General features: G+C 49.5%; 1 protein-coding gene across 5 annotated transcripts in view; it reads left to right on the top strand.

Annotated features, from left to right (window-relative positions):
• Positions 1–25,176, top strand: part of ASAP2 (ArfGAP with SH3 domain, ankyrin repeat and PH domain 2) — a 161,526-nt gene extending 136,350 nt beyond the window's left edge. Inside the window, exons 17-28 of one of the 5 annotated variants that reach the window (XM_073216809.1) lie at positions 2,477–2,666; positions 4,015–4,100; positions 5,856–5,971; positions 6,942–7,009; positions 8,305–8,418; positions 10,485–10,737; positions 13,485–13,619; positions 15,036–15,207; positions 19,756–19,805; positions 20,266–20,354; positions 20,783–20,905; positions 22,748–25,176. In XM_073216809.1, coding sequence (XP_073072910.1) covers positions 2,477–2,666; positions 4,015–4,100; positions 5,856–5,971; positions 6,942–7,009; positions 8,305–8,418; positions 10,485–10,737; positions 13,485–13,619; positions 15,036–15,207; positions 19,756–19,805; positions 20,266–20,354; positions 20,783–20,905; positions 22,748–22,822 — 1,471 coding nt within the window. In that variant the 3' untranslated portion in view covers positions 22,823–25,176. Of the gene's footprint in view, positions 1–2,476; positions 2,667–4,014; positions 4,101–5,855; positions 5,972–6,941; positions 7,010–8,304; positions 8,419–10,484; positions 10,738–13,484; positions 13,620–15,035; positions 15,208–19,755; positions 19,806–20,262; positions 20,355–20,782; positions 20,906–22,747 lie in introns of all 5 variants that reach the window. The other 4 variants (XM_073216807.1, XM_073216811.1, XM_073216824.1 and 1 more) reach the window with 4 other exon arrangements.
• The last annotated feature ends 320 nt before the right edge of the window (positions 25,177–25,496 follow it).

Here is a 25,496-nt window from a genome sequence, read left to right as displayed (position 1 = left end):
CAGTTTTGAACAAAGTGTATAATGAATAATTTCTTCCCAGTACCAAGGATCCTTTCAAAAGCAGAGAATTTGTTTATTCTGAGGCTAGATGATTATAAAAAATAAATACTGTCTGCTTGGAATCATTCAGTAGAAATGCATAAATGTAAATGCTTTGAGACGCTTCCCCCCACACCCGTGGCACAAATGGAAAGGAACCTTACCCCTCCCCCTCTTTGGCAAAATGCCACCTACTTTCACAGCTCCTCAGTTGGAATTAATCACTGGGCTCTGTGCTCCTGTGGCATTCAGCTCTATTTTAAAACATTTCATTCCACTTTATGTCAGACCCAGGTATTTATGTATATTTTTATAATAAATTGCTTCCTACTCATTTTGGTATTTCCCACTATAGTGTGTGCTTATGGTGGTTCAGTACATATTTAATTAATCAGCAAAGTCAAGATAAAGTCCCACCTCTGTTTCCTTTATAATCTAAGATTTTACTTCCAGATGAAAAGAAGCATTGTTTCTGGCTTTATCTCAAGACGGCATTCCGCCTGCAGATATGTCTGTGGAAGGAAGAAGCCAAAGACTCTCTAGGGGCCTGTGAACACCCAGACTTTGGGTTTTATGGGTGTCGAGAGGTATAAGCAGTCAGGAAGGGATGCAGCCAGATTTGTATCTGCTTACGGAGGCACAACTGTTCTCTTCCGCAATTTGGGATGCTTCTCCAAGCCCTGTCCTATGGGAATAGAAGCAGCCTCTCCTGACCATATGCCAAGTGCATTGTTATACTAAGTTCATCGCTTTTTTCCAAAAGCCTAAGCCTTTCAAAAAAAAGGGACTAAGAGGAGGTCTCATTGGCAGAGTAAACTTCCCTCACAAAGCTGGGGAGTGTGGTATCACAGATTGGTGCCCCTGCTTGTGTGGGGTCAACCTTCATGGGACACAAAGCCCTGGACCCATTAATAATATGTTAAAAACATAATTAAAAGATCCAGTTTATCTCTAGCCCCTTCCTGGTGAGGGTGTTGTGGGGGGGGGTGTCATAGTGATGATTGTCCCACAGTGATTATTCAAACTGCCTAGAACTTGACAACCATCCAGTCCAGACACCTGTCAGGAACCCATGGAGTTTCATGTGAATCATCAGACGGTTGTCAGATATCGCGTGTCAAGCCTGTACAGTCCCTGAGCCATCTCTGGGCATCATGCTGTGCTAGGAGGCCCTGCCAGTAGAGCTGAGATTGCTCAAGGGAGCTTACCAGCTGCTTAAGGAAATAGAATTTAATGTCGCCTCAATGAACTTCTGTTTACTTATCTGCAAGTTGCAAGTTGGAGATGAAAAACAGTCGACAGCATTGTGGTGTGGATCAGATGAGTCAGCCTATCTCAGCTCAATGCACAGGCCCGGGAAGGGTAACATGGAGGTGACATGTGAGAATGCATCACAGCTCGCGCAGAGTCTGTGTGCATAAACACCCAGGTGCTGGATGTGTTAGGTGACTTAATCAGAGGTATTTCTCTCTGGGGTGGACTCTTGCCACACCCTGGAGGCCTGGAGTTGGCCTGTCCACTCCCCAACTTTGGTGTGCTTCAGCCAGGTCCCCCGTGGTGGTGATGTGAGGGGCTTGGTAACTGACTGTAGTAAAGCAGATGCAGTTGGCACAGCCCTGATGCAGGGCTGCCATGAGCAGTGACTGAGCCAAGGAGGGCCAACCAGGTTCCCCTTGCCCTGTGCCGCCATTAGCCCTGTCTTCTTTCCCTGTTATGGTAACTCCATCTGGTTTCCAGAAGTCTGTGCTAAATACTTAAATGTTCTGTCTCATTTAATCCTGTGACAGCCCTGTGCACAGCCTTGTCTAGGGAGGGAGGCTAACAGAGGTTGAGTAGCTTGCCCACAAGTCACCCAGACGGAAGCGTCGGGGCCGCTTTGAGATCCAGCCATCCGACCGAGAGCCTGGCTCTCCCTGCATGCTCAGACTGAGCCACAGGCTTCTTTGGCTCCTTCCAGGTTACTCCCTCTCCCATTCCCTGGAGAGGTGGAGTCTGTGAACACATTGCCACATAAAGGCCAGAAAGTGGACGTCAAGGACTGGCGGTTCATTTGGGTCCATCAGACATGTAGTGATACCTTTTCTGCCAGGTGTGGTGCTCATAAACGAGAAGATGTAGTCTTTGCTCTGGAGGGGCCTGCAGCCTCCATAACCTGGCCAGGGCAAGGCCCCCGGACCCCCGCACTGGGCCTGATGCCTCTTGTGTTGGAAGCTCGTATTTCAGTGCTTCTTGAAAGTGTTCCAAGGAGTCACAGTGAACGCAGGCCCTGCAGCAGAGTCACACGGCAGCTCGTGTCCCCGCTCCAGGTTTTTCGGCCAGTGCTTCCTATGAGGAGGTGTGGGCAGGGTTTTTTTAAAAGTTGTTGTAGATGATTGAAGGTTAGATATGTTTAAAGGAGGCACTTAATCATTTACAGGGCAATTATGTTTGATTTCAGGAATGTAAGAAAGGACTACATTACTGCCAAGTACATTGAGAGGAAGTATGCAAGGAAAAAACATGCGGATAACACGGCCAGACTTCACAGCCTTTGTGAGGCCGTCAAAACGAGAGATATTTTTGGATTGCTCCAAGCGTATGCCGATGGTGTGGATCTTACAGAAAAAATCCCACTGGCCAATGGACATGTAAGAGTGTGGCTTGCTACTTTAAAAAAAAAGGTGTTGGTGAAGTGGCAAGGCAGTGTAACGAGAAATGCTGGCAGCGTAGTTCTCTAAAAGAAAACATCACTGAGTTCAGGGAGAAGAAATGGGTGGTTTCTTCTTAAACAAAACACGTAGTACCAGATCTGGAAAGTAAGCCCGTTCCCTGGGGGAAGGGAGCAGCTTCTCAGTGGCCCAGGCAACCTGCAGGAAGACCGACCTGCTTCCCACGAGAGCTGTGGTGCCCCCCTACCCCAGGCACACGGGGAGCTCAGCAGCAGCCCCGAGGCCACACTGGGAGGGAGAGTTCTGATAGCCCTTCAGCCTGAGCCCCCCACACCCACCTTCTAAGGGAGCAGGAGTGCAAGAGACAGGATCAGGTCCACAGGAAACAACCCAAGTGTCACAAGTCGGTGTGTGTCCTACTTCTCTACCACATGCCCTTGTGGACTCACACATGTATTCCCTTGAAATCTCTTTACCCTTGAATAAAGCTGCCCAGAGCTAGGATTGCCCCTTAGCAGCTGAGCACATTCTATGGAGCCTTAATGTTCAGTGTCTGAGACTAAGAAGGTGAGAGAGGGGACTCAAGCCATGGTGGGGTGGGGTGGGGTGGGGCACACTCGGCTCTGTGCTGTGCACAGCCTGAGGACAGGTGTGGCCCCGGCCAACAGAGAGGCTGGGCAGGCGGAAGGGACAGTGCCTTCCTCCGTCCACTGTCCCCCGTCCATGGATATTCCCTCTGCCTCTAGCTCTCCCACCCACCCATCTACCTGAAGCAACACTCGTTTGGTCTCTCCCCCACCTACCAGAACTTCCTTTCAGAAAAGGCAGTGGTAATCACGTGCCCCTAGTATGAATTGAAGACAGTCATGTTTTAGTATTGATGGCCTTCCATGTAAGTATAGAATGAAGAACTTAAACCCTGTTTTCAGAATAAACACTTAATGTTTACTCAGAGAGCAAGAATAAGAGACTCAGGCACAGGAGGCCTGGGGAGCCTTCCTGGGGTCATGGAGCTGAGGCCCCTGCTTACAGGGAGCACCTCATGCTGCTGGTGCAAGAACTGGGACATAAGGCTGAGGCGACTTTTAAAGGAAACCCCTGAATTCCTCGTTTCCCATCAAGTTAGGAACAGGACCAGTCTCGAAATTGCGGCTTCCTAAGGGCAGCAAGTTTGCCATGGAGATGAACAGGGCCCTGTATGTCTGAGAGAGAAGTTTATTGAAGGAAAGAATAAAAGGCTTTTAGAAGAAGGATGCATAACCTCACTCACATTGGGCACGGAATTGATGGCTCCTGGGATTCTGGGATGTTTTTGTTTGGTCTTCAGGAGCCAGATGAAACCGCCCTCCACCTCGCAGTCCGATCTGTGGACAGGATGTCTCTTCACATCGTAGACTTTTTAGTTCAGAACAGGTAGGTGTTCTAAAGGTAGGGGAGGCATTTGACTTAGTTCCTTGGTGTTTCTGCAGAAGGAATCAGGTGTGCCTCATTGTTTCAGTTGTGTGTTTTCTAAGGTCTAAACATGAATTAAGGACAGGAAAAGCACTACCAGGCACGGGCTGCCAATACAATCCTAAGAAAGTCCTGGAGGGAGAGGAGAGAGACCCTTTGCAGTATCTGCAAGATTCAACTTACTGTGTCTGGGTCTCAGCAAGATACCATGTCGATACGTCTGATGAATTCTGGGCCCCTGGGAAGCAGACTGTGTCTCTGACCCCCATGACCACTCTCTGTGCCATCCTCAGACTTGTCCCACAAGACCCAAGCAGGGTACCCTGAGCAGAGGAGAGAGCTAAGAGGTACTCAGAGATCAACACTTCAGCCACAAGCCTAAGCTGAGATTGTAACCCACAGCACTAGGTTGTAGCATTTTGTTTGGTTTGCACATTTTTACATTTTAATTAGAAGTTGCCTTTGGAGAGCAGGTGCACATGTAGAGTGGCCCAGCCCCTGCAGTACCCTTGTCCCTTGTTCCATGCGTCCTGCCTTACTTGTGCATTGCTTACCTAACAGCAGAGAGCTGGAGGTGAAGACCTGTCAGAGTGTACTTGACCTGCTTGTGGTTTAGGGGTGCACTGGAGGGGGCAATGCAGGTTAAAAGCCACTGAAATTGCTCAAATGTAGTGGGAGTTGCCTCGTGCAGAAGCAAGGTGGTAATTTGCATGTCTGCCTTTTCCTGCTGGCCCTGGGGGAGGGGAGAAGAAATGGCATGGGTAGCAGATCTTGGGGCAGGTCAGCTCCCTGCCCTGGGGTCAGCGGTTTGCTGGACTCACCATGGAAGCCACAAGGGTGGCCCTGTGCTCTGATGGAGCCTGATGCCCACCCAGTGACTAGAGCGCCACAGGGCCTCAGCAAACAGTGGATTAAACAGATGAATGCTGCCACCATGCCTCAGTGTAAATTCTCAGAGGGCAAGAGAAGGGAGAACAGAAGGAGTTCAGCAGGAGAGAGATCACAAAGTAAGGCTTATTTGCACGCTGAAAGCGTAGCAGGTTCCATCCTGATGGGAGCAATGGGCATCACCTCTGGTGGCCACCCTCTTGTTCCCACTTGTCTGTGCAGAGAGCACGAAGCCCTGCTGTCCTTCCTCCTCAGAATCAGGGCTGCCTCTGCCTGTAGGGCCAGTAGTTTGCCTCACGTCGGAGAGCATGAGTGCCTTTTCTGGGATAACCTGCTCCTGTTTTACACTGGTAGCACTTCTGAAATCTTCCGATCCCCCCTTAGGCCTATTTCACGGCAGTCCAGGGCAAACAAGCTCAGAGGGGAGCTTTAGGGCTCTGGATTTTGGAAAAGTGGCTTTTCCCCTTCCTGGTGAGAGTGTCAGTGAAACAAGCTTAATGAAAAATGCCCACCTCGTCCCAAGTCATGCAGGCTTCTGGGTACTGAGAAGCAGGAGGGATGCTCTTGGCCCCGGGGGAGGCAGGACGCAGCCCCTTGGCCCTGCTCAGTAACAGCACATGCCTCTTCCTTCAAGGTTTCTCTGCCCTTGCTGCCGTTAGCTCCCCGACAGTGCCACGTCCACAAGCAGGGCTGGTGCTGCATCTCACCCACCTTGTGGGGGATTGGGAGAAATCCTCCTCTTGTGGTTCTGACTGCTTGGCGCGCCTGCCTGTGCTGCCCCCCGGCCTCTGGTGACTCACTTTCTCTTTCTACCCCCGCTCTGGCCAGTGGGAACCTGGATAAGCAGACAGGGAAGGGCAGCACGGCGCTGCACTACTGCTGCCTGACGGACAACGCCGAGTGCCTCAAGCTCCTCCTGCGGGGCAAGGCCTCCATTGAGATAGGTGAGCCGCCTCTTGTCTCCTGTGTGTAGCTCCTGCACTGCTGCGGGGCCCTGGCCGGGGCTAGGGGAAGCCCTGCCCTTGAGAGGGGGCCTCTGTGCATGTTCTGAGCAGCAGCATGGCGCATCCTCACCAGCACTTCTCCATCACTCAGAAGCACTTTAAGGGTTGTGAGAGGCAGAGGGCAGGCCCTGCAGCTGTCCCTGATACAGAGGGGAACGTGGACAAGGTTTGGGGCTTCTCACCCACCTGGAACCAGATCTAGCCTCTTCCTGGCTCCAGGTTGCAAGGTTTCTGGTGGGAGACTATTTACTGCCCTCCTGTCATTGGCACCCAGTCACTTCTGAGAGGGACCCCTTGATCTGTGTGGCCTTCATCCATCCCTCTACCCTGGAGCCGTGCCGTACTGACCATCAGCCAGGCAGCCTAGCCAAGGGCACCAGCTGGGATTATGTCAAGGGGAAGTGTTTTTGAAGAACCATTGAGCAGATAGTAAAGAGAGCAGAAGAAAGCAGCACCTGCCTGAGCCGAGTTTCTTGTTTAAAAAGTAATAATCAAACCTTGTTGTCTGAGGCTTATTTAGAAGAAAAAACGCAATTTCAGGTTACATACTGCTTAAAAAGAGGTGTAAAGTTGATTATAATTGGGTGCCAGGAACTAGAGTAGCAGTCTTCTTGGTTAGAGAATTATGGTGGCTGCTTTATGCAATGACCTGTAGTTTGCATATTGATTTTTATTTGTTTTCATGATTAACTCAGACCTTGTGTTAAAGGTCTTACTGACTGTATACTGCTGCAGGTCCATGCAATTACAAGACAAATTCAAACCCAGCTAAGTCAAACTATCTGGATTTCATTAGTCACGTTCAATTTACTTCAGTGCTGTTTCAATGTATCTCTTTTTAACTGCCATTCAATGTCAGGCTTTTGCTTGTTTTTGCCATAACATGGCCTCTTGTTGTCCTGCCTTTTAGCTAATGAGTCAGGAGAGACGCCGCTGGACATTGCCAGGCGCCTCAGGCACGAGCGCTGTGAGGAGCTGGTGAGTCTCCTGGGTCAAGCCTGGCCTGCCCCATGAGGACCACCTCTCTGAGCCCCATGGCATGGGTCCCGGTGGGAAGACTTGGAGAAAGTGTAATGGGGAGTCTCTAGAGAGGAGGTGACCACCACTCTGACAGTCACACTTGCAAGCAACCCAAGTCAGTATTTGCTGGTTGGCCATGTTGGTAGCAGCCTGTGTGATCTGGGGCTGTGGAGCAGAGGCCAGGAGGTTGCCACCACTTTGGCTATTCTCTGGAATCTATGAGCTGTTGGCTCACCTCTATGTAGAAGCTCGCCACAGCTGGACTTCTGGTTTTATTCCCTATCCCCAAATCATTGGGGTCATTCTGCACCATATTTTCCCATTTTAGAAGAAGCAGCAGGGTGGCCAGTGGACAGAGCTCACCAGGTCAGGCAGATGTGGGCTTGCAGAATGCTGTGACTTGGCAAAGTTAGGCCAGCTCTTTCCACTGGGACTCCCTGATTTGTATGGTGAAGTCAGCTCTATCACTGTGCAAGGTTGTGGCATAATTATTGTTGAGCTCTGTAAAACAGTGGGCACATAGTAAGTGTTCAATAAGTACAACTATTCATAGTGACTGCTGAAGACATGTAGGTTAAGTAACAGGTACTAGTCTAAGCACTTTAATCTTGATAACTACCTTATCCCATGGTTTCTACTACTATCCCTATTTTACAAATGAGGAAATAGGCACAGAAGGGTCAAGTAACTTGTCCAAGGTCACACAGCTGCTCTCTGGCTATGGAGAAAATTAAGCTTTAATGGGTGCTAAGACACCCATTTTATCTAATGAATTAACTTTTCACCTAAGCAATCTAGAATGGAATTGGCTATCTACATTCCTTGAAAAAATAGTTGTCCACATCATTCTCTCATGCTGGTCAAAAACGGCTGGGTTAACATTTAGTGGACACGTTTATTCTCCATAGGTTGAGTTTGTGTCCGTGTGCAGTTGCTGGTACCCACAGGCTGACCGTCATCCTTTGGATCTCATATATCCCTTGCCTGCACACAGTAGATGTACAAAGCACTTAATGGGAGTTATCAGGTTTGAGTTTCAAGGTCATTTGTGAATTAGGGAGAGGGTCTTAACCTGAGACCCAGAGATTTAAATTGGCTGGACTTGAACGAGGGTGCGGTATCTCTGCCTCCCCAGCCAGGGGTCCTGACCTCCCTGTGCCACTGCCTGCTGTCTTTTGTATGACTGGGGAGATGCCCGCTGCAGGTGGCTGAGTGCCTGAGCAGCATCACCGACAATCTTTTGTTCTTCTCAGCTGACCCAAGCCTTATCTGGAAGGTTTAATTCCCATGTGCACGTCGAATATGAATGGCGATTGCTCCATGAAGACCTGGATGAAAGTGATGATGATGTGGATGAGAAATTGCAGGTCTGTGCCAGGTTGTAAAACGTTAGGAGTTTTATGACAAGCTTCATTCAGAGCAATGTGGGCCCTAGCCTGTAATCAGAGCAGAAAGCTGTTTTGTAGAAAAGAAAGAGTTTACTTTTTGCTTCCATAGATATCAGTAGGTTTTGGTTTCAAACTTCCCACAAACTGCCTCCTATCTCCCAGCTCCTCTACATGTTAATATAAAGGGCTTTGAGTTATGTAATCATAGGTAGCTGCTTATCTTTTGTATGAAGGAAAGGGCCTTTGACTGCTGGGTTTTAGAGGAAGCTCATTCACTGTGGATGTTGCGATAAGGAGCCAGGTTTCCCCCAGTATTGGTGATCATGTTCACCTAGCTGATCTTACATCCTCAACTGAAATCCTAAACAGACCCTTAGAGCGTGTTGGTCCAACTCTTTCCTTTATCAGATAGGGTCGCTGAAGCCTCAGGAGAGATTGACTTCTTGCAGTGACATGCTATTGAAAGGCCATCTGGGTCAGGCCCGAGGGCATTTGCCTCAAGTCCAGCTCCCTTCTGATGACACTCTTAGCACACTTGGGGTCCCCTGGAAGGCTGCCAGCTGAACACCAGTCTCAAGCTGAGAGGCAGAATCAAGCAGACAGACTCCAAAGCCCACACTCCCAGCCACTATGAAATTAATGGGGAATGTCATGTAAAGTTTTTTATTTTTGTGGGACTTTAGTAACCTGATGTGTATTGAGGATGTCTAGCTATATATGTATATGTGTGTGTGTGTGTGTGTGTGTGTGTGTGTGGCATTTCTGAAGCCTATTGGACTATCCTTGTTTATGGAGCAGTTAATATCTATACTTACTATTTCTTAGAATAAGAAACTTCTTCACTAAGTCAGCTATAAAGTGTTATCAGTGGGAGAAGAGCTGGCTCCCTTTATGCTTACCTACCTTAAACAGAGGAGGAAGTGTGAGCAGCTGCCCCAGAGTGGTGCCTCCTCATCAGGCACTTGCCACATTCGTCAGGGGCAGCGACTCAGCAGAGGGCACAGACCACGTGAGAATCCCCAGCACGCGCTAACACTCACCCACTGACTCTGGGCAGCTCACAGGGCCCTGGGTGATGTTAGACTTTAATACTGTGTGTGAAGAGCCACCAGCCATACATTCTGCACACCTGAGCTGGACTTGATCGTCTCATTGGCCAGAGCCTCGACTGGGCAAGTGGTCCTATGAGGGGAGGGTGGGTGCAACAGCTGATGCTGATGCCTGCCAAGCTCCTGACACTGTGCTAGACAAGCAGTTACAGTTGTACCCATTTAACAGGTCAGCCAGGATAAGCAACTAGGTCAAAGTCATAGCTGTTATAATGAAGCTGACATTTGAAATGGAAATTAGATCTAATTTCCCTGAGTCATGATTCAATACACATGACTGTCAGGTGGAAAAAGGGTCAGCAAACTCTGAAAGGGCCATATAATATTTTAGGCTTATGATAAGTCTTTGTTGCAACTACTTAGCTCTGCCAGGGTGACTTGAAAGCAGTCATAGATAGTATGTAAATGACTGGGCATGGCTGTATTCTAATAAAATTCTATTTATAAAAATAGGTGATGGCCCAGGGGCCATGGTTTGTTGACCCCTGAATTAGAGGAATTTCAAGAGTTCCAGTTCGTAATGGAAAGAAAGCATTGATCTGCCCTGAATTCACTGCTTAGCTGTTGGGGATCAATGGCAGCTAGGTGCCCAGAGCGGCTGTACTGTTCTGTCATCTAAGAAATCATGTATGTGAAGAGAAATATCATGAAAATGCAGAGCTATGTTTCAATCATTCTGCCTAGTAAAGGTGAAATAGCTTGTTTTAAATCCTTCACAGAATGGAGAATTGTAGATTATAAGTCATGGCTTTTTGGGGGTGAGTGTATGTGTTTCCACTAAGTGACATAGACTGAGCTGTAAGTTGCAGCTCTCATGTGACAGTTGAGAGCCACAGACGCACCAGGCTGTAGAAGTGGGGTATGAGAAGTGGTCACCAGCAGACTGAACGCTGTGACCAGGAGGTCAGTGTGTCTGCATTTCACACCCCTCTGCAGCCCAGTCCCAGTCGGCGAGAAGACCGGCCTGTCAGCTTCTACCAGCTGGGGTCCAACCAGCTGCAGTCTAATGCCGTGTCTTTGGCCAGAGATGCCGCCAGCCTGGCCAAGGACAAACAGAGGAGCTTCATGCCCAGCATCCTGCAGAACGAGACGTATGGAGCCATCCTGAGCGGCAGCCCTCCGCCCACGCAGCCTGTGGCCCCCAGCAATGCCAGTGCCCCCCCACTCCCCCCGAGGAACATTGCCAAAGGTACAGAGTTGTGGTGGCCCTGCCAGTGCACAAGGGCTGTTGTTGGGGTTTTTCTTGGGGAAGTTTGGTCGCCTTGCCCCCAGACGACACCTGAGCCAGCATCAGGATGGTACTTTCATCTGGTTCTTCTGTTTTATAGTTAGATTGTTTACGTCCTAAAGTAATTCCCTTCTGGGATGATGAATGGTGGTGGAGTATCTTGACTCTATTCTTGTTCTGGGCAGAGGGGTGGCATCTGTGTGATTCAGGGAATGCGGGGATGCCACCATGTAGGCCTGAGATGATGGGCCCACTCACGACGCTATTCCCTGAGGTGTTTCCTGCACACCTTCGGTGCCTTTCCTTGCTTCTCACTGCTCACAGCCCCTCCCTTAGCCTGCATCCTTTCCTTGTCTGTTTCTCCCTGGCCTGTACTTGCCAGTGTGTGGCACCTGGGATTATTTCTTATCTCCAGGTTCCCCATGAAATGAAGGATAAAAGGATGCTAATTTGAGGAACTGTGCTCAGCCTAATTATAAAATGACAAAGCAGTTCCTGTGGGTCTGCTCCTGAGGGTATGATTCAGTGGCCCAGGCAACAGGCTCATCAGCCTACTTTTGGCCTCGCTGAGTGCCAGGGTCTGCGAGGCACCCACTGTGAGCACAGACCTGGCGTGATGTCACGCTGCTGCAAGTGCGCACCGCCACCCACCTCCGCTGCCCTCCCGGAAAGCAGCCCTGCTCGCAGGCAGTCTGCGCCCTGGCTCTGTGACCACCAGCAGTCCACAGCCCCTGTGGCACCTGGACAGCATGGCCTGGCAGGCTCCTGTCCCGCCTTTCTGGGGAGCCTGGAGTGCCACAGCTTGCTGCACTCACTCACAACATACAAGTGGGACTCAACAGGAGCTGTCATTTGTTTTTATAAAAATGGAAACTGAAACCCCCCAAAGTCAAGTAATTTGCCCAACACTGAAGACCGGCTGGCCATTGTCCTCCTTGAAGAGAGGTCCAGCGAGTGGCCAGCTCCTCTCTGGGCTGGGGTTGCCGGCGGGGCCAGTGGCCTCCAGAGGGCTTCCTGTGGGAAAGTAGGGCAGGAGCCTGCCCGGCCATGCTGTCCGGGCGCTACAGGGGCCGGGGGCTGCTGGTGGTCCCAGAGCCAGGGCGCAGACGGCCTGCGAGCAGGGCTTTCTGGGAGGTCAGCAGAGGTGGGTGGTGGTGAGCACTTTCAGCAGCGTGCCATCACACCAGGTCTGTGCTCACAGTGGGGCCGGGCCCCTCTACCGCTCTCGCCCTGGTGCCTCGCAGACCCTCCCGTGCAGCTCTGCCCCTGGCACTCAGCAAGGCCAAGAGAAGGCCGATGAGCCTGTTGTCTGGGCCACTGAATCATACCCTCAGGAGCAGACCCCCAGGAGGAGAGCAGGTGCACACCAGCTAAGCCCCCGAGGTAGCCCACTCGGCTGCCCCGCAGTTCCCACCGCACCAGTGCCTGCCTCCCCGGCTGTGCCGCGCCTTGGCTTGATGGGGAGGTCCCTGAGCAGGACAGAGGCTGCCCCTCCTCCCTTGTCATCCTCACCGGGGATGCTGGGGGCCCAGGGCAGCAGCTGTGGTCAGTCCTTGGGGGCCTCACTGCCTTCTCCCAGCTCCTCCCACATCCTGTGTGCATGTATTAACTTTGTCAGTCAGGAGCTAAAATGATTTGGTCACCTCCACTCTCTTTGGTGACTTTTACAGACTCTGTCACATGAGAAAAGGTTTTCTTTTGCTCTGTTGGTTCACATAAAAGGAATGGAACACTGTTCATCTTTATTCTTGTTTTCCTGAGGTCTTAGAATGAGAGGATTTGGGTTTTTTTCCTCCTGTTTCTCTTCACCATTCGCAGGGTCGGCCCCATGTCTTCCTTTGGTGATACAGATGGTGCCTCCTCCCTGCCAGCCGCCCGGAGGGTCTCTCTTGTTCTCTGTCTAGTCTGTACTTGGTTCAGCAGAGTCCCCACACCACAAATAGAAAAGGGAGCCGACGTTGTCATGCCCTGCGCCAGGGCAGAGAAGTACAAAGGCTTCCCCTGGTCCCCAGGGCCTGTCTTTGCCATATGGCCCATTTCCATCTCCAGGCCTGACCCTCTGTGCGGGCCGTGCACAGCCTCAGACACAGTCACCCTAGTGCCTGAGCAGATGCTGCTCAGGGAGCAAGAGCACAGAGCTTTGTGGGGCAGAAGACTGTGACCAGGGCAGCACCATCTCCCTGAGTGTCACCTGAGCCTGCTGGGTGCCAGCTTAGCCCGCAGATGTGTCAGCAGGAGGTGGGAGAGAGCCTTCCACCTGATGCCTCTGATGTGCACCCGCCCTTCCCCGGGCTCTGTCTTCTTGGGACAGGTTCTCCCTGTGCAAGGCAGTGACCCACACCCCTGGGGGAGGATTTACAGGTGGGAGAGACAAGCGTACGTTCAGGACCCCAAGGGCAGTGCTCAGGACATGTCATTGTCGTTACTCATTTCCCTCTTCAAACCGTATTTATATGTGAGAAGTAAAGTCAGAATGATTGAGAAAAACAGCTAGTAATTTCCAGGAGCATCATTGTTTTGGTGTGTATCATCTCTTCCAGATAACAGAGAGAAGAATTTTTAAAAATCATTCTATTTTTGGTCTTAAGGCTATTCTAGAAGGATCATACCATTTTATAAGAGAGAGGACAATAATGCAGTGTTCTGTTTCTGTTTTTGTTCTGTGCTTGTGCGTGCATGTGTGTGTGTGCGTGTGTGTGCGTGTGCAGTTCAGACAGCCTCCTCAGCTAACGCCCTGTGGAAGACAAACTCTGTAGGTGTGGACGGTGTAAGCCGGCAGCGATCTTCGTCAGATCCGCCAGCTGTCCATCCACCGCTGCCCCCTCTTCGAGTGACATCTACCAGTACGTTGTTTCCTTCTTCCTTCCTTGCCGGTGGGCTTTGTAGATCTGGATGGCTTGGGGGTGCCTTCGGCGGCCACGTGGGGAGAGCGCTGTGGAGCCGCGCGCCCCCTGGTGCAGATACTGCCAGGAGCCCGGCGCTGTGTGTTCCCGCCCCCCACCAGCCTCGCCCCCGGCTGCACACCCGTCTGTTGCACCCCACCTGCGGGGGCCCCTCACTCTCCCTCTGTCTTCCCAACCACTTCGGAAATACTTCCTCCTTTCATGCACTGGCACAGGGCTTCATTCCCTTTGGCCACTTGGTGGTTCTTAATATTTCGGCACAGTCATTTGAATTATGATCTGGTATGTATTTTTCTTCAGTGTCAACATGTGGGTAGAAGTGCCAGAACCCAGGGGAGGGGGCTGGAGCAGGGGCTTTTCTCCTGGGTCGAGGAGGCGGGCCCCCGGTGCCCCTGTGTCCCCCTCCTGCTCTGCTGCTCTGGGTTTGTTTTGAAAGCACTGAGCATTGAGAGAGTTGCCCAGGATTTTCCTGCTCGCCTTCAGAGCAGGGAAGCGGGTCTGGGAGTGTCTTCCAGAGGCTGGGGTGGAGCAAGGGGGGCCCAGCCTGGACACCTCCGAGTCAGACAGCAAGGGGCCTGGCACATCCCCGAGTTGGGGGCACAGCAGGTCCCAGAAGTCCCTGTGCTGCCCGTCGTCTGGGGCTGTAGGTCCGCATGCTGGAGTCGGCATTCTGACTTTTCCTTTAAAGCAGAAAAAGGAAACAAGGAGCCCTCCTCAACCAGTGGCAGGCCTGGGAGAGGAGCCGCCTGCCCCTGGTGTCGTGCCCTGTCCTGAGGCAGGCTGCCGCTGCAGGAAGGACATGAGGCTAAGAAGCTGGACGCTTAGGGAGGGCGAGGGGGCGAAGCAGAGCCCTGAGGTCTAGATCCCTGTCTTAGGCCTGCCGGCTCTGGAACCCTTGGTGAGGGCTCCCGTCTTCGAGTCTCATCCTCCTCGCCTGTGAAATGTAGGGAACGATGAGCCCTTCCTCCTCCCCAACTTCCAGCCTGTGGAGCCTTCACAGTCGGTTCTTCACCACCTCCTGGGAAGTGGCGGGGCCGGGGCAGGACTGCGCCAGACCCGCCTGTCAGCCTCCTGCTGCTCTTTTGCCAGTCTCGGGGTGGAGAGCAGAAGACTGTTGGCTTCCCCACTGCTGAGAAAATACACCTGGGCTCAGAGAACCATTTTACTCCTAACCAGAGGCTTGGAGGGTCTCCCCGCCAATACTTTTTCCTGAAAATCTTAAATGAGAGTAGTTTTTTCCTTTATGAAATATTGACAAGAAAAAAGAAGCCCTTATGGGAAGAGCCTTGGCGAGAAGGCTGGGCATGTTGACACCTGAATTCTGACCCGTGTTTCTCTCCTTTTCTCTCCCCACAGATCCCTCGGCTCCCACACCACCCCCTCCAGTAGCAAAAACACCCAGTGTGATAGAAGCCTTGAGCCAGCAGGGCAAGCCAGCCCAGCCTGGGACCCCACTGAGCAAAGCTGCCCCCCCACCCCTGCCGCCACAGCCACCCAGCCGCCTCCCTCAGAAGAGGCCCACTCCAGGGTAACCACCCCTCTTCAAATTCCTTCCCGGGGCCTGGCCAAATCGGCATCCCCATGCTTCCTGCCCCCAAGAAACTTCCCAGTGGCAATGGCCCCGTTTATTATTCTGCTGAGATTTCTGTATGAACATCTGAAATTTCCAACATTTCTACCACTGTAACATCTGGAATCAAGTGTTACATAACTAATTCATCAGGCTTCAGGTGTCTTAAAAATAATTTATCAAAAAATTTTAAACTGTAACATTTCATACAAATGTATATCTTATATCCACATAATGAATTTAGATTCTCTTTAGTACAGACACTGGGATTTGGAGTTATTTAAAGTCCTCAGGACACAAGGCCTCTGAGTTCTGTTGCTGACTCAAAAGGTTATTGAGCATACTTGGACCTTCTGCAATGTGGGGCCTGTATTTCCATCAAACAAGGACATTCTCCTTCATAATACAACCAGTAAAATCAGGAAATTAACATGTATACACTAATACCTTCCAGTCTCCAGACCCCATTCAAGTTTATCTACTTGTTAAAATAACACCCTTTACTGCAAAGGGATCCCATCCATGGCTCACAATCTGGATTCTTACCATGGAAAATGGTTCCTGTTAGTGGCAGTGATATTTAGAAGCCGAGATCTGGATGCTTTGTGTGCTCATTGCTGTTGGAGTGTCACTGCTCCCAGACCAGCCCTCTGAGTGGTCAGAACTAGGGATACACACACACATACATAATCATCCATGCATATACACACATATAAACATTTATATCCCTATCTCTATCTATATTGAAATCCATGAGTTCACACTATTTTCATTTAAATTATTGTAGAAAGAAACCACACCAAACCTTACTGCTAGAAGACACGACCATTTTATTGGGATTTCTGGGGCCATAGCTGAAAAGACTCAAAGGCTGGGTCCGGTTTGACACAGAAAGTGACCCTTCAGCTGCAGGCTGGTATCAGAGGCCTCTGCCCTCCACTATGGTGGCTGATGCTGGTGTTAGCTGGAACCCCGCCTGCGGCTGTTGGCTGGAGTACTTGCATGAATGTGGCCTCTCTGTGTGATGAGGGCTTCCTCACTTCATGGTAACTGGGATCAGGAACAAGCTTAAGAGATAGGCCTGGCCCTGGAGTCGGGCAGGGCATCATGAAGCAAGATGTTACTGGTCAGGCAGCGGCAGAGCCCAGACTGGGCCAGAGGTGGGGTGGGGGCAGTACAGTGGCACCAGGTGGTCACAGACTCCAGCTCTCAGTAAAGATTTGGGGGCAATGTTTTAATCACATTGTAGGGTTCACTCTGATTCTCTCCCTCTCTGTATCTGTTAGTCCCTCTTCTGATGGTGAGATACCTGGCTCCCCTGTTTACTTGCTTGGTCAGTACCTTAGGAAACATCTCACCTGTCTGCCCCCACCTCCTCTGTGCAGAAGCTGCCTCTGCCTGCTGAGACCTGGGACCCCACATGGAGGGCCTTCCCCAGCCTGCTGGTGCTCTCACTCCCCCACCAGGCCACCCTGTCCCCAGTCAGGCAGATGCCTTCCTAGTCCCACTCATGTACCCATCAGGCCTCTTGTTCCTGCTCAGGATGACTCCCTAGGCTTGGTCTGTTTTCATCCATGCCACCAGGTAGATGATGGGGCCTTTTCAGGATATAAACTACATCATTCAGTTCTCAGAAATGGCATTGATTTTTTTTAATGCCTATAACTGTTATTTTTTTCTGTTCTTTGAATATAATTCAGACCCCCCCCTTGGCCTCTGCTCTACGTGAATCATCTTTTCTCTTTCTACTGGGTTGGCTAAGTTCTCTAGCAGCCCACCACTGAATTTCAGTGCTTCAACATAGGGAGGTTCACTTTTTGCCCACAAAAGGCTGGGTATCCACATTCTTGCTTGTGCAGCAGACCTATGGGGTGAGTCAGAGACTCAGACCTCTTCTGCTTCTGGCTACACCGTCTTTATCTCCTGGGCCTGGGGTGACTTCCCAAGGGAAAGAGACTGGGGAGGCGAGCTAACCTCAGTGATGCCTCTGCTCCTTTGATGGGAGCCAGTCCCATGGCCCCACCTAGAGGCCAGGGCTGGAAGTGCAGCCCCCGCTGGGCAGCCTGCTCGCTGCGGCTCCATACAGGGGCCAGCTCTGCCGCTTTCTAGTTTCCCTTTCTGGCATTGTTCCTTGCTTACTTGCTTTTTAAATCTACTTTCTGGGAGAGTTTCTCGATTTTGTCTTCCAGTTCTTTTGCTGAGTTTTTCATTCCTGCTGTTAAATAATTTTCAAGTTAATAGCATCTAATTTGTTTCATGGGATCATTTTCTCTCATCGCACATTAATAATGGGCTTGAGAGGGGTGTTCGTTTATTTTATTAGCTTTTGCTTTTCTGCATGACTTGTTTCTTCTATGTTTTTCACTTTGTTTTCACTTCTGTTAGAGGCTTTTCCCTCAAGTCTGGGGTTCTCTACCTGTCTAATGCTGCTTTACAAGGTCTTTTTCTAAAATAAAACATCCGTGTCCTTGCCTTGATGTTTTTAAACAGCGTGAACAAAACCTGATCAGTTCCTGAGTTAGGCTGTAAGGACTATGCTCTCAAGTCCGTGTTAAAGGGCTGCAGGCTGTGCCTCTCTCTCTCTCAGTTCCTGCGGTCTGTGCCATGCTTCAGCTTGCTTCTTTTCCCTTGTGACACCCTCAGATTCACTTCTTCTGAGCTGCTGTAAGAGACCGAACCATGCGTTGAAATTCTTGATGGGACCCAGCTGGTGCCGGCAGCCACTGGGGAGCCCTGAGATCTGTGGGTGCTGTGCCACATGCCAGGCCCATTCTGTCCAGCTACTCAGTGGCCTCCTGCTGCTCCCTTGGTTCTCAGGACTGAGTTCTCACTGGGCTGCCAGATGAGTGCCCTCTCCAGGACAGTCCTGCCTGGTTATCTCTGTTCCATGGAACCAGTGCCTCTCATCTCCTCTGGCTGAAAGGAGCAGTGGGGAGAGGCAAGCAGATGATGTTGGGGTCGCTCCAAGATAAGTTTGGGTGGATGGAAGCATGTCGTCACCGCTCTCTTTTCAAGAGATTCACCAGAGTGTCCTCTTTGTACAGGAAGCACCCCACCCCTCTGTGTCCCGGGTGCAAATCTGGAATTTCACATGTGTTCTCTTGAGCAGGAGTTGGCAGACCTTGCCCACAGGTCAGATCCAGCCTACCGCCTGTTTTGTATGGCCCATGAGCTAAGAATGGTTTTTTATTTTTAAGTGGTCAGAAAAAAACAAAAGAACAGTATTTCATGACGTGAAAATATATGGAATTCAGATTTCAGTGCCCATAAATAGTGTTACTGGAACACAGCAATGCTTGTTGGTTTGCGCATTACCTATGGCTGCTCTCACGCAGTGGTGGCTGTGTTGAGTAGTCACATCATAGACCTTATAACCACAGGGCCTAAAACGTTTACTGTCTGGCCCTTTAAAGAAAAAGGTTGCTGCCTGGTGTCTTAAGAGTATCAGGCTGTCTCGTGAGCCTCTGCAGCCGGGTGGCTGACGGTGAGGGGGCCTACAGTCGGCATGATTTCTGTCTCAGCACTGCCGGGAATCAGATGGAGAGACCAGTCAGGTTGGCAGGGCCTTCACTTGCTATGCCTTTTTGGCTCCTTGAAAATATGAACAAATCACTGCTGTGTTTTCCTCACCTTCGTTCTGAGACTGAGCTCTAAGGGCCCTCATCGGTTTCACCCAGGGCTTCAAAGGAAGTGCTCAGGCAGAAGTGGGCTGCAGCCAAGTGTCCTGCTGTGCTTCTCCCCCAGTCATCCTCTCCTGCCCCCCAACCCTGGCATGTGTCAGCCCCGGGAGTGTCCCTGGCTCTGGGCCGGCTGTAGTAAGGTTCACCAGGGAACTCGAGATGGAGCTCTCTCTTGACTCTTCACAAACACTGTCACTTGTCCTCATTTTGAGAGATCACAGAACTGGTGTCATACCTTTTGCAGATGAAAATGCCAACTCACAGGAACCCATTTATTCAGGTCTGCCAAGTGGCAAGTCTGAGTCAACAGACCCTGCCTGCTAGCCCTGAGAACTGACTCCCTTACCTGGTTTCTTCCTGTGGCTCTGGGATGTGCTGGGCCCAAAGGCTCCTGGGTGAGGCCTGAGCCATGAGCACGGGCAGGAGAAGAAGCAGGAGTACAGAGGTGTGGGTGATGCTGACCGACAGTGCCTGGGCAGGTCCCGGCAGAGCCATCAGGGCCCCGGAACCGAACAGGGAAGGGACCACGGGGAATGGCTGAGCTCATTGGAAGCAGAGCCAGTGGCTGGTACCCAGCTTCCGGCCCTGGACTGGGTCATCACCTGCAGACCTACACAGACAGGGAAGAGCCTTGCTTGTATTGGGAACCTTGGGTCTAGCACTGTCCTCTGAGCCTCTCAAAAAGAGGTAATTGAGTGACAGTTGATAAAAATCCACTGACCTGTTTGCAGCTTGAACACAGATGGTCCCTTTATAACAGGGCGAGGTAGGGGCAGATGCCTTTCAGGCCTCAGACATCAGTAAACCTATTTCTCCTTCTTTATAGAGCTGACAGGTCAACTCCACTGATCCACAAAGGCCAACCAAGAGGACCTGGTAATGATTTCATTTGGAACTGGGGTTTTTTCCACACCTGGTCTGTAGGGACAACGTGGGTGTTCCCAGCTGTGGCCAACCCTGTATCAGGGCTCAGCTGTCCTGCACTCAGCAGCCACCCTGCCCCCTCAGAGCTGCCGACGCCTCTCTCCTGGGGTTGCTCTGTCCTGCCCCCTTCTGCTAATGGGGGTGAGCAGGGAGGCCCTGGGAGCCATCTGAACGCCTGTGGAGGAGGTGCCAGCACCTGTCATGCTGACACGTGCACACCTGGGATACTCTGCAAAAGTAGCACAGACTCCCGAGGTTCTCTGGCCTGGCCTGTGAGGAACTTTTCCCTCAACAGATCGGTCTCAGGGCGTTCGCCTTTCAGATATGACCCTGTAGCTTTTATATTGTTCATATCTCATGGTCATGACTGAGGGGAGTATTGTAAAATTGATTTATTTTGGCCCTAAAGCAGTGGATCTCTCTGGAACAGAAGCTCTGGGTCTTCTGTCCAGCACCGTGGTCCTGCAGCCCCCAGCGCCCATGCCCAGGAAGTCGCAGACGGTAAGAGGACGAGTCCCCCTTTTGTGCCTCTGTTCTGGCCAGCACAGCGGGTTATTCTCTCTTCCCCTCGCTGGTGGGCAGGAGGCTTCCTCCCAGATACCTGGTTTGAATCTGGGCAGGACATGACCCCAGAGCTCGCCAGCTGGTGGGTTTGGCCTCCAGCCCAGCCCAGGATAGACCCCACCGCACCCTGAGCTGCATGCTCTCTGCTCTCTGCACTCGGCAGGGACCCCTTAGCTTTCGTCTTCCGGCCTCCTCCTAGAAGAGCCCCTGGCCCCTGAGCTATTCTAACCCGCCCCGTTTTCACATCTGTGGGTTTCCAGGCCTGTGGTTGGGACACTTGGGACCAGTTAAAAGCAAAGTGGTCCCCCTGCTTCAGGGGCCAATACTTCCCTGCCACACTAACCTCTGGCCCCTCCTCTCCTCAGACCAAGCTGAAGCCCAAGCGGGTCAAAGCCCTCTATAACTGCGTGGCTGACAACCCAGATGAGCTGACATTCTCCGAGGGGGATGTGATCATCGTGGATGGGGAGGAGGACCAGGAGTGGTGGGTAAGTCGGGGCTGGTCCTGGCACAGGTCTGGGAGGGGCAGAGCTGACCCTGACCACCTGGCCTGAGAATCGTTCCAGGTGCGGCCCTCTCTGCCCAGCTCTCAGGTCTGCTGGCTGCTCTGCCCGATACTAGCCTCAGATGTCTTACCCATGTGTGCTTGCTTCTGAGTGGGCCTGATTTATCCTGGGGTTGGGGGTCTTTCCTCAGGGGGGGCAGGCCACTTGAGCTGCTGTTTCCAGAGGGCCCTTGAGGGTCTGACAGGAGGGCCCTGAGTTTGAGGCCGTGTTTTGTAGGAGATGCCGTCCTCCCTGAGCTACCTGTTTGGTGGAGTAAGGCATAGTGACCTGGGGCCGGGTTGCCCGGGTGTCAGTCTTAGTCCTGAAAGGAGCTGTGACCTCCAGGTGGGCCTCGTGAGATGAGCATGGCACTTCCCTGTGACCCTGAGAATCCAGACTCAGCACTTGCAGGCTGGGTGACCATGGACAAGCTGTTATGTCACTAAGCATAGCCATCTGCCTGTGAAAGGTCGCCACAGCACTGGCATAGAGATAATGCAGAAGGCCCCTGCTGAGAGGCAGCTGTAATGAAATGAAGTCGGTAGGATTAAGTAACGCAGGAGTGTACACAAAGCATCTGGCAGTGCCTGCCACACAACAGAAATGGCCTGGCTCTGCAGACTGAGCCCAGACTCAAATAGGTCATGTATGTCATGATGATGTGAACAGGACTCATGGAAGTGGCTGTGCTTTACTGAGTGCAAGCTGTGTCAGTCTGTATGCCTAGTGGGCCTCCCACCTGCATGAACTGTAGATACTCTGCCTCTGGGACCCTTGTGAATTGGGTGTTTCACAACACTAACTCTGGCACGGCCGGATTCTGGAGTCTTTCCATGGCCCCCCTTAAAGGATTAACATGTCTGTTGGTCCAGAACTGCCTCCATCAGTCTTGCTACGTGTATCATAGGCAGTAAAGGGGGCCGCTGCTCCCAGTGTCCTAGTTCTGGCAGCCTACTGGGCCGCGGCTCACTGAGCTCCTGCTGTGTGGCCAGCCCTGGTGAGGCAGTGAGCGCCCAGCCTGCACCAACGGGGGTGAGGGCCTGAACTCACTCCCTGTCCAGCTGCCTGCACACCCAGGATCTAAGGCAGATCTGGCTTTCACACTTACGTACAAGCCACCATGAAGGATGGGCCTGCAGCCTGACAGCACGCACAGTCACCTAAACTGTTGATTCAAAAGTTGTGCAAAATACAGAAAGGTGTAAAGAAAAAGGTAAATGCTGCCCATAATCTTAGCCCCCACCACTTACATTTTGGTGATTTTCTTTTAGACTTACCTATGTAACTTACATTGTTGAAATCATACTTGATGCATAATTTATATAATTTACCCAGAGCAAAAATAAATGGATTTACTGAAGTCTTCCATAAATGCTTGACTACATTTAAATAGGGCCAAGTCACATGTTTGCCACTTTCTGTGACTTTGCAGCTCACAAACTTCTGGCACTGTTTCTTCACCCCTTAACAAAAAAAAAAAGGCAAGTGGGAGGCAGTGGTCAGCTGGCAGTTCTGCCTGCACCCAAGACACCAGGACCCAGTGGGGAGTGTGCTTCTGTGAAGACACCTGACACACGCTAGCAGGAGTTCCTGGCAGATACAGGGACATACTGTTTTGAAATGTAGTGAAAGAAAAAAGGAAAAAGTTTAGACACTTTACCCAATTAATTCTTTCTCAAAAGAGATTCTTTAGAACATATCTTTTTCCCCCCCTCGAAATGCTATAATGTCCTGCAGAGTTGCCAACATTTAGAATTTTTATAACAACCTAAATTTTTATTTCAGATTGGCCACATTGATGGGGATCCCAGTCGCAAAGGAGCATTTCCCGTATCATTTGTGCACTTTATTGCTGACTAAATTGCTACTGAACAAAAACACATCTTTAAACAGTTATATTCCTGTTTCGTTGTTGGTACCAAAACTCTTACAAGATAACCAGTTTCTTGAACTGTACAGTAGCCCACATTCTATAAGGCCACTGTTCTGTTTTTAAAAATCAAGGCAATTTATATGTATAAATTAATTGTTTTTATAATTTGTGGTTTTCATGAAATACTGCTATACTTTTATTAGGAGAACCTGAATTTCCTAAAAGGTGAACTGAAAAGTTATTTTGATGGCATAATCAAGATCCTGAATGTACAGAATTAGTTGAACGTACAGATAAATGTTTTAGTATTGGAAAGACATCCTGCTTTCCTTGCTCCAGTTCTGGAGTCCGTGATCCTCAGCACAACTGAGTAAACTTACTTTAGAAGTCTGTAACCCATCCCCTGGACTTCCTAGATAAAATGCAATCAGTTCACCTTTAAGGACATTTTTTTAAATGATACATTTAAAGATTTCCTTTTAAATCCACTCAGTGTTTAGTTAAAGCAACTTGAAAACTTACACCTTAGCGTCATACTTGCCAGCCCTAATTTGTGAGGATGCAGCTGTCATTGTATTCTGCGTGTGCTTGTGGCCTGTTGTGAACGATCCTAGTTCACAGAACCCGTTTATGGTGTATTCCAGCATATGGTAATAGTCCGCTCTGTTCCAGGTCATATACAACTGCGTTTTCAGAATTTGGTTAAAAATGGGATGCTGGATTGCAAAACACTTCTTTAAAATAAACTAGTTTATATGCTTTAGGGGTTCTGGGATTTGTGTTCCTGACCCTCCCGCGTCACAGGTAGAGCACAGACCCCGTGTGGACACAGACTTGCTGTTTCCTGTTGAAGTGTACTGCTGCCTTCCCTTTCTAGCTTCTGAGAATGTTTGCTCAGTTTAGTGTCTTGTATTTATATAATATACCAAAAATGGTGGTTACACTGTCTTGAAATCTAATCAGTTCATTGTTCGTGATCGAGCGTATTGGAAATCTGTAGGTCCCAGATAATAAAAACTCCCAAACACATCCCAGTTTTACTATTGAAGCCCATCTTATCATTCTTAAACTGAAGCTACTGGGGGTGGGGGGATTAGGTTATATGTAGTAAAATCAAATTCATTAGTTTAATGAACTTGACTGTCATACCTCTATTTAGTAACTGTGAGCCTAAGATTCATAGTAGGAATATGGAATTTGGGCACTCTAGAGAATAAATAGGCATAAAATGCCCACTTGGATTTTTACTAAAAGTAAAGGGATAAATTTAAGTATAGGCTTAGAAAGCGAGGCAACAATGCTTTTATTGCATATGTTACGATGGTACATTTGATTGAAGCAGCCTGTCCTTAGGTAAGACTCTTACAAATGTAGAATTTGTTAGGGTTTTTTTTTTAAGTTGCATTTTATTTTTTGTTGCTATTATAAAAGAAGACAGAACTGGAATGTTTTTTGATGTATGACAATTGGTTTTTGTCTTTTAAAGTTCTGAGTAAAAACATGGTAGATCTGTAATTAAAGGCTTTTTTTAAAGCACTACATCTGTTTTCACTAATTGTTAACTTCTGTTGTTTAAACCTTTCATTTAGTTAATTTTCATAGATTTAAGAAAGTAAACAGATGTATTTTGCACAGTGCACTTCTTATGTCTGTTTTACCACAATCCTCCTGCATCTGCATCTCACAGTCAGCCTTTTGACTGCTTGTGCCAGCTATGTAAGGAATTACAGCTGGTTCTTATCACCAGTCCCAGACTTATCTGTCAGGGTCACTGGTACATAAGGATTTAGGAAATACTTTTCCAGTCTACAATTTGGTGGTGCTATTGTGGAGTAATTAATACTACTCTTGCCAGAGAAGAAATTATATTAACTTCCCTGCTAACATTCTTTCCTAGTTATTTGCTCTTTGCAAATTAAAAAAAAAAAAAAAGCAATGGAGAGAAAGGAAAACATTGTAGATATCTATTTATATTTAAAGTTTACATTTCATTAACTTAGCTACAGGGTTCTGGCATTTTTGCATGCCATTTTACATCAGATCTGACTTCTAGGGATGGACTCAGAATATCTGCACAGACAATTACTATGTGATCTGTCAAGGGGTGGGTAACATAATATGCAGCTTGGAATACTATTTGAGATGTATGATATTCAATTTATTCACCTGATTACTTTGTCTAGTTACAGCGCAACTGTATATATTGTATAACCTAAATCAACTCCTATTTTCATTGTCCTTACTGCAGTGATTTATAATTAGAGCATGTTTAATAAGTTTACTCTTCTTGTTAACTAGTCATTTGACTAGAAAGAAATAAAATACTTTTAAATGGACGAAAGTATTGTTTTTAATGTTTGAAGTCTTTCAAGAGTAATATGTTAAAAGAGTTCTTTTTTTTACTCATGAGCCTAGTGTACAAGAGATTCTTTGTATACTATTGCTTTTAACATGAATAGTAATCTTTAAGGCTCTCTTAACTCTGAGGTAAATAATGTGGTTTACAAGCATGTTATCCTGACAAGACACTTAACAGTTTTGCTTTTTGCATCTTCAGTTAGCAGGGTCACTGTTCCAAACCAGCCTAATCTGGATCCCCAGGCCACCCCCCGCCTGTCCTCAGCACTCAGAGCAGACGGCATTAGTCTCCCTCGGGAAGTT

The sequence above is a fragment of the Manis javanica genome, chromosome 1 (genome assembly GCF_040802235.1).
Source record: "Manis javanica isolate MJ-LG chromosome 1, MJ_LKY, whole genome shotgun sequence".
In the NCBI taxonomy this organism is placed as follows: domain Eukaryota; kingdom Metazoa; phylum Chordata; class Mammalia; order Pholidota; family Manidae; genus Manis; species Manis javanica.
Note: the sequence above shows the minus strand (reverse complement) of the source record. Positions and strands in the feature narration are given on the sequence as shown.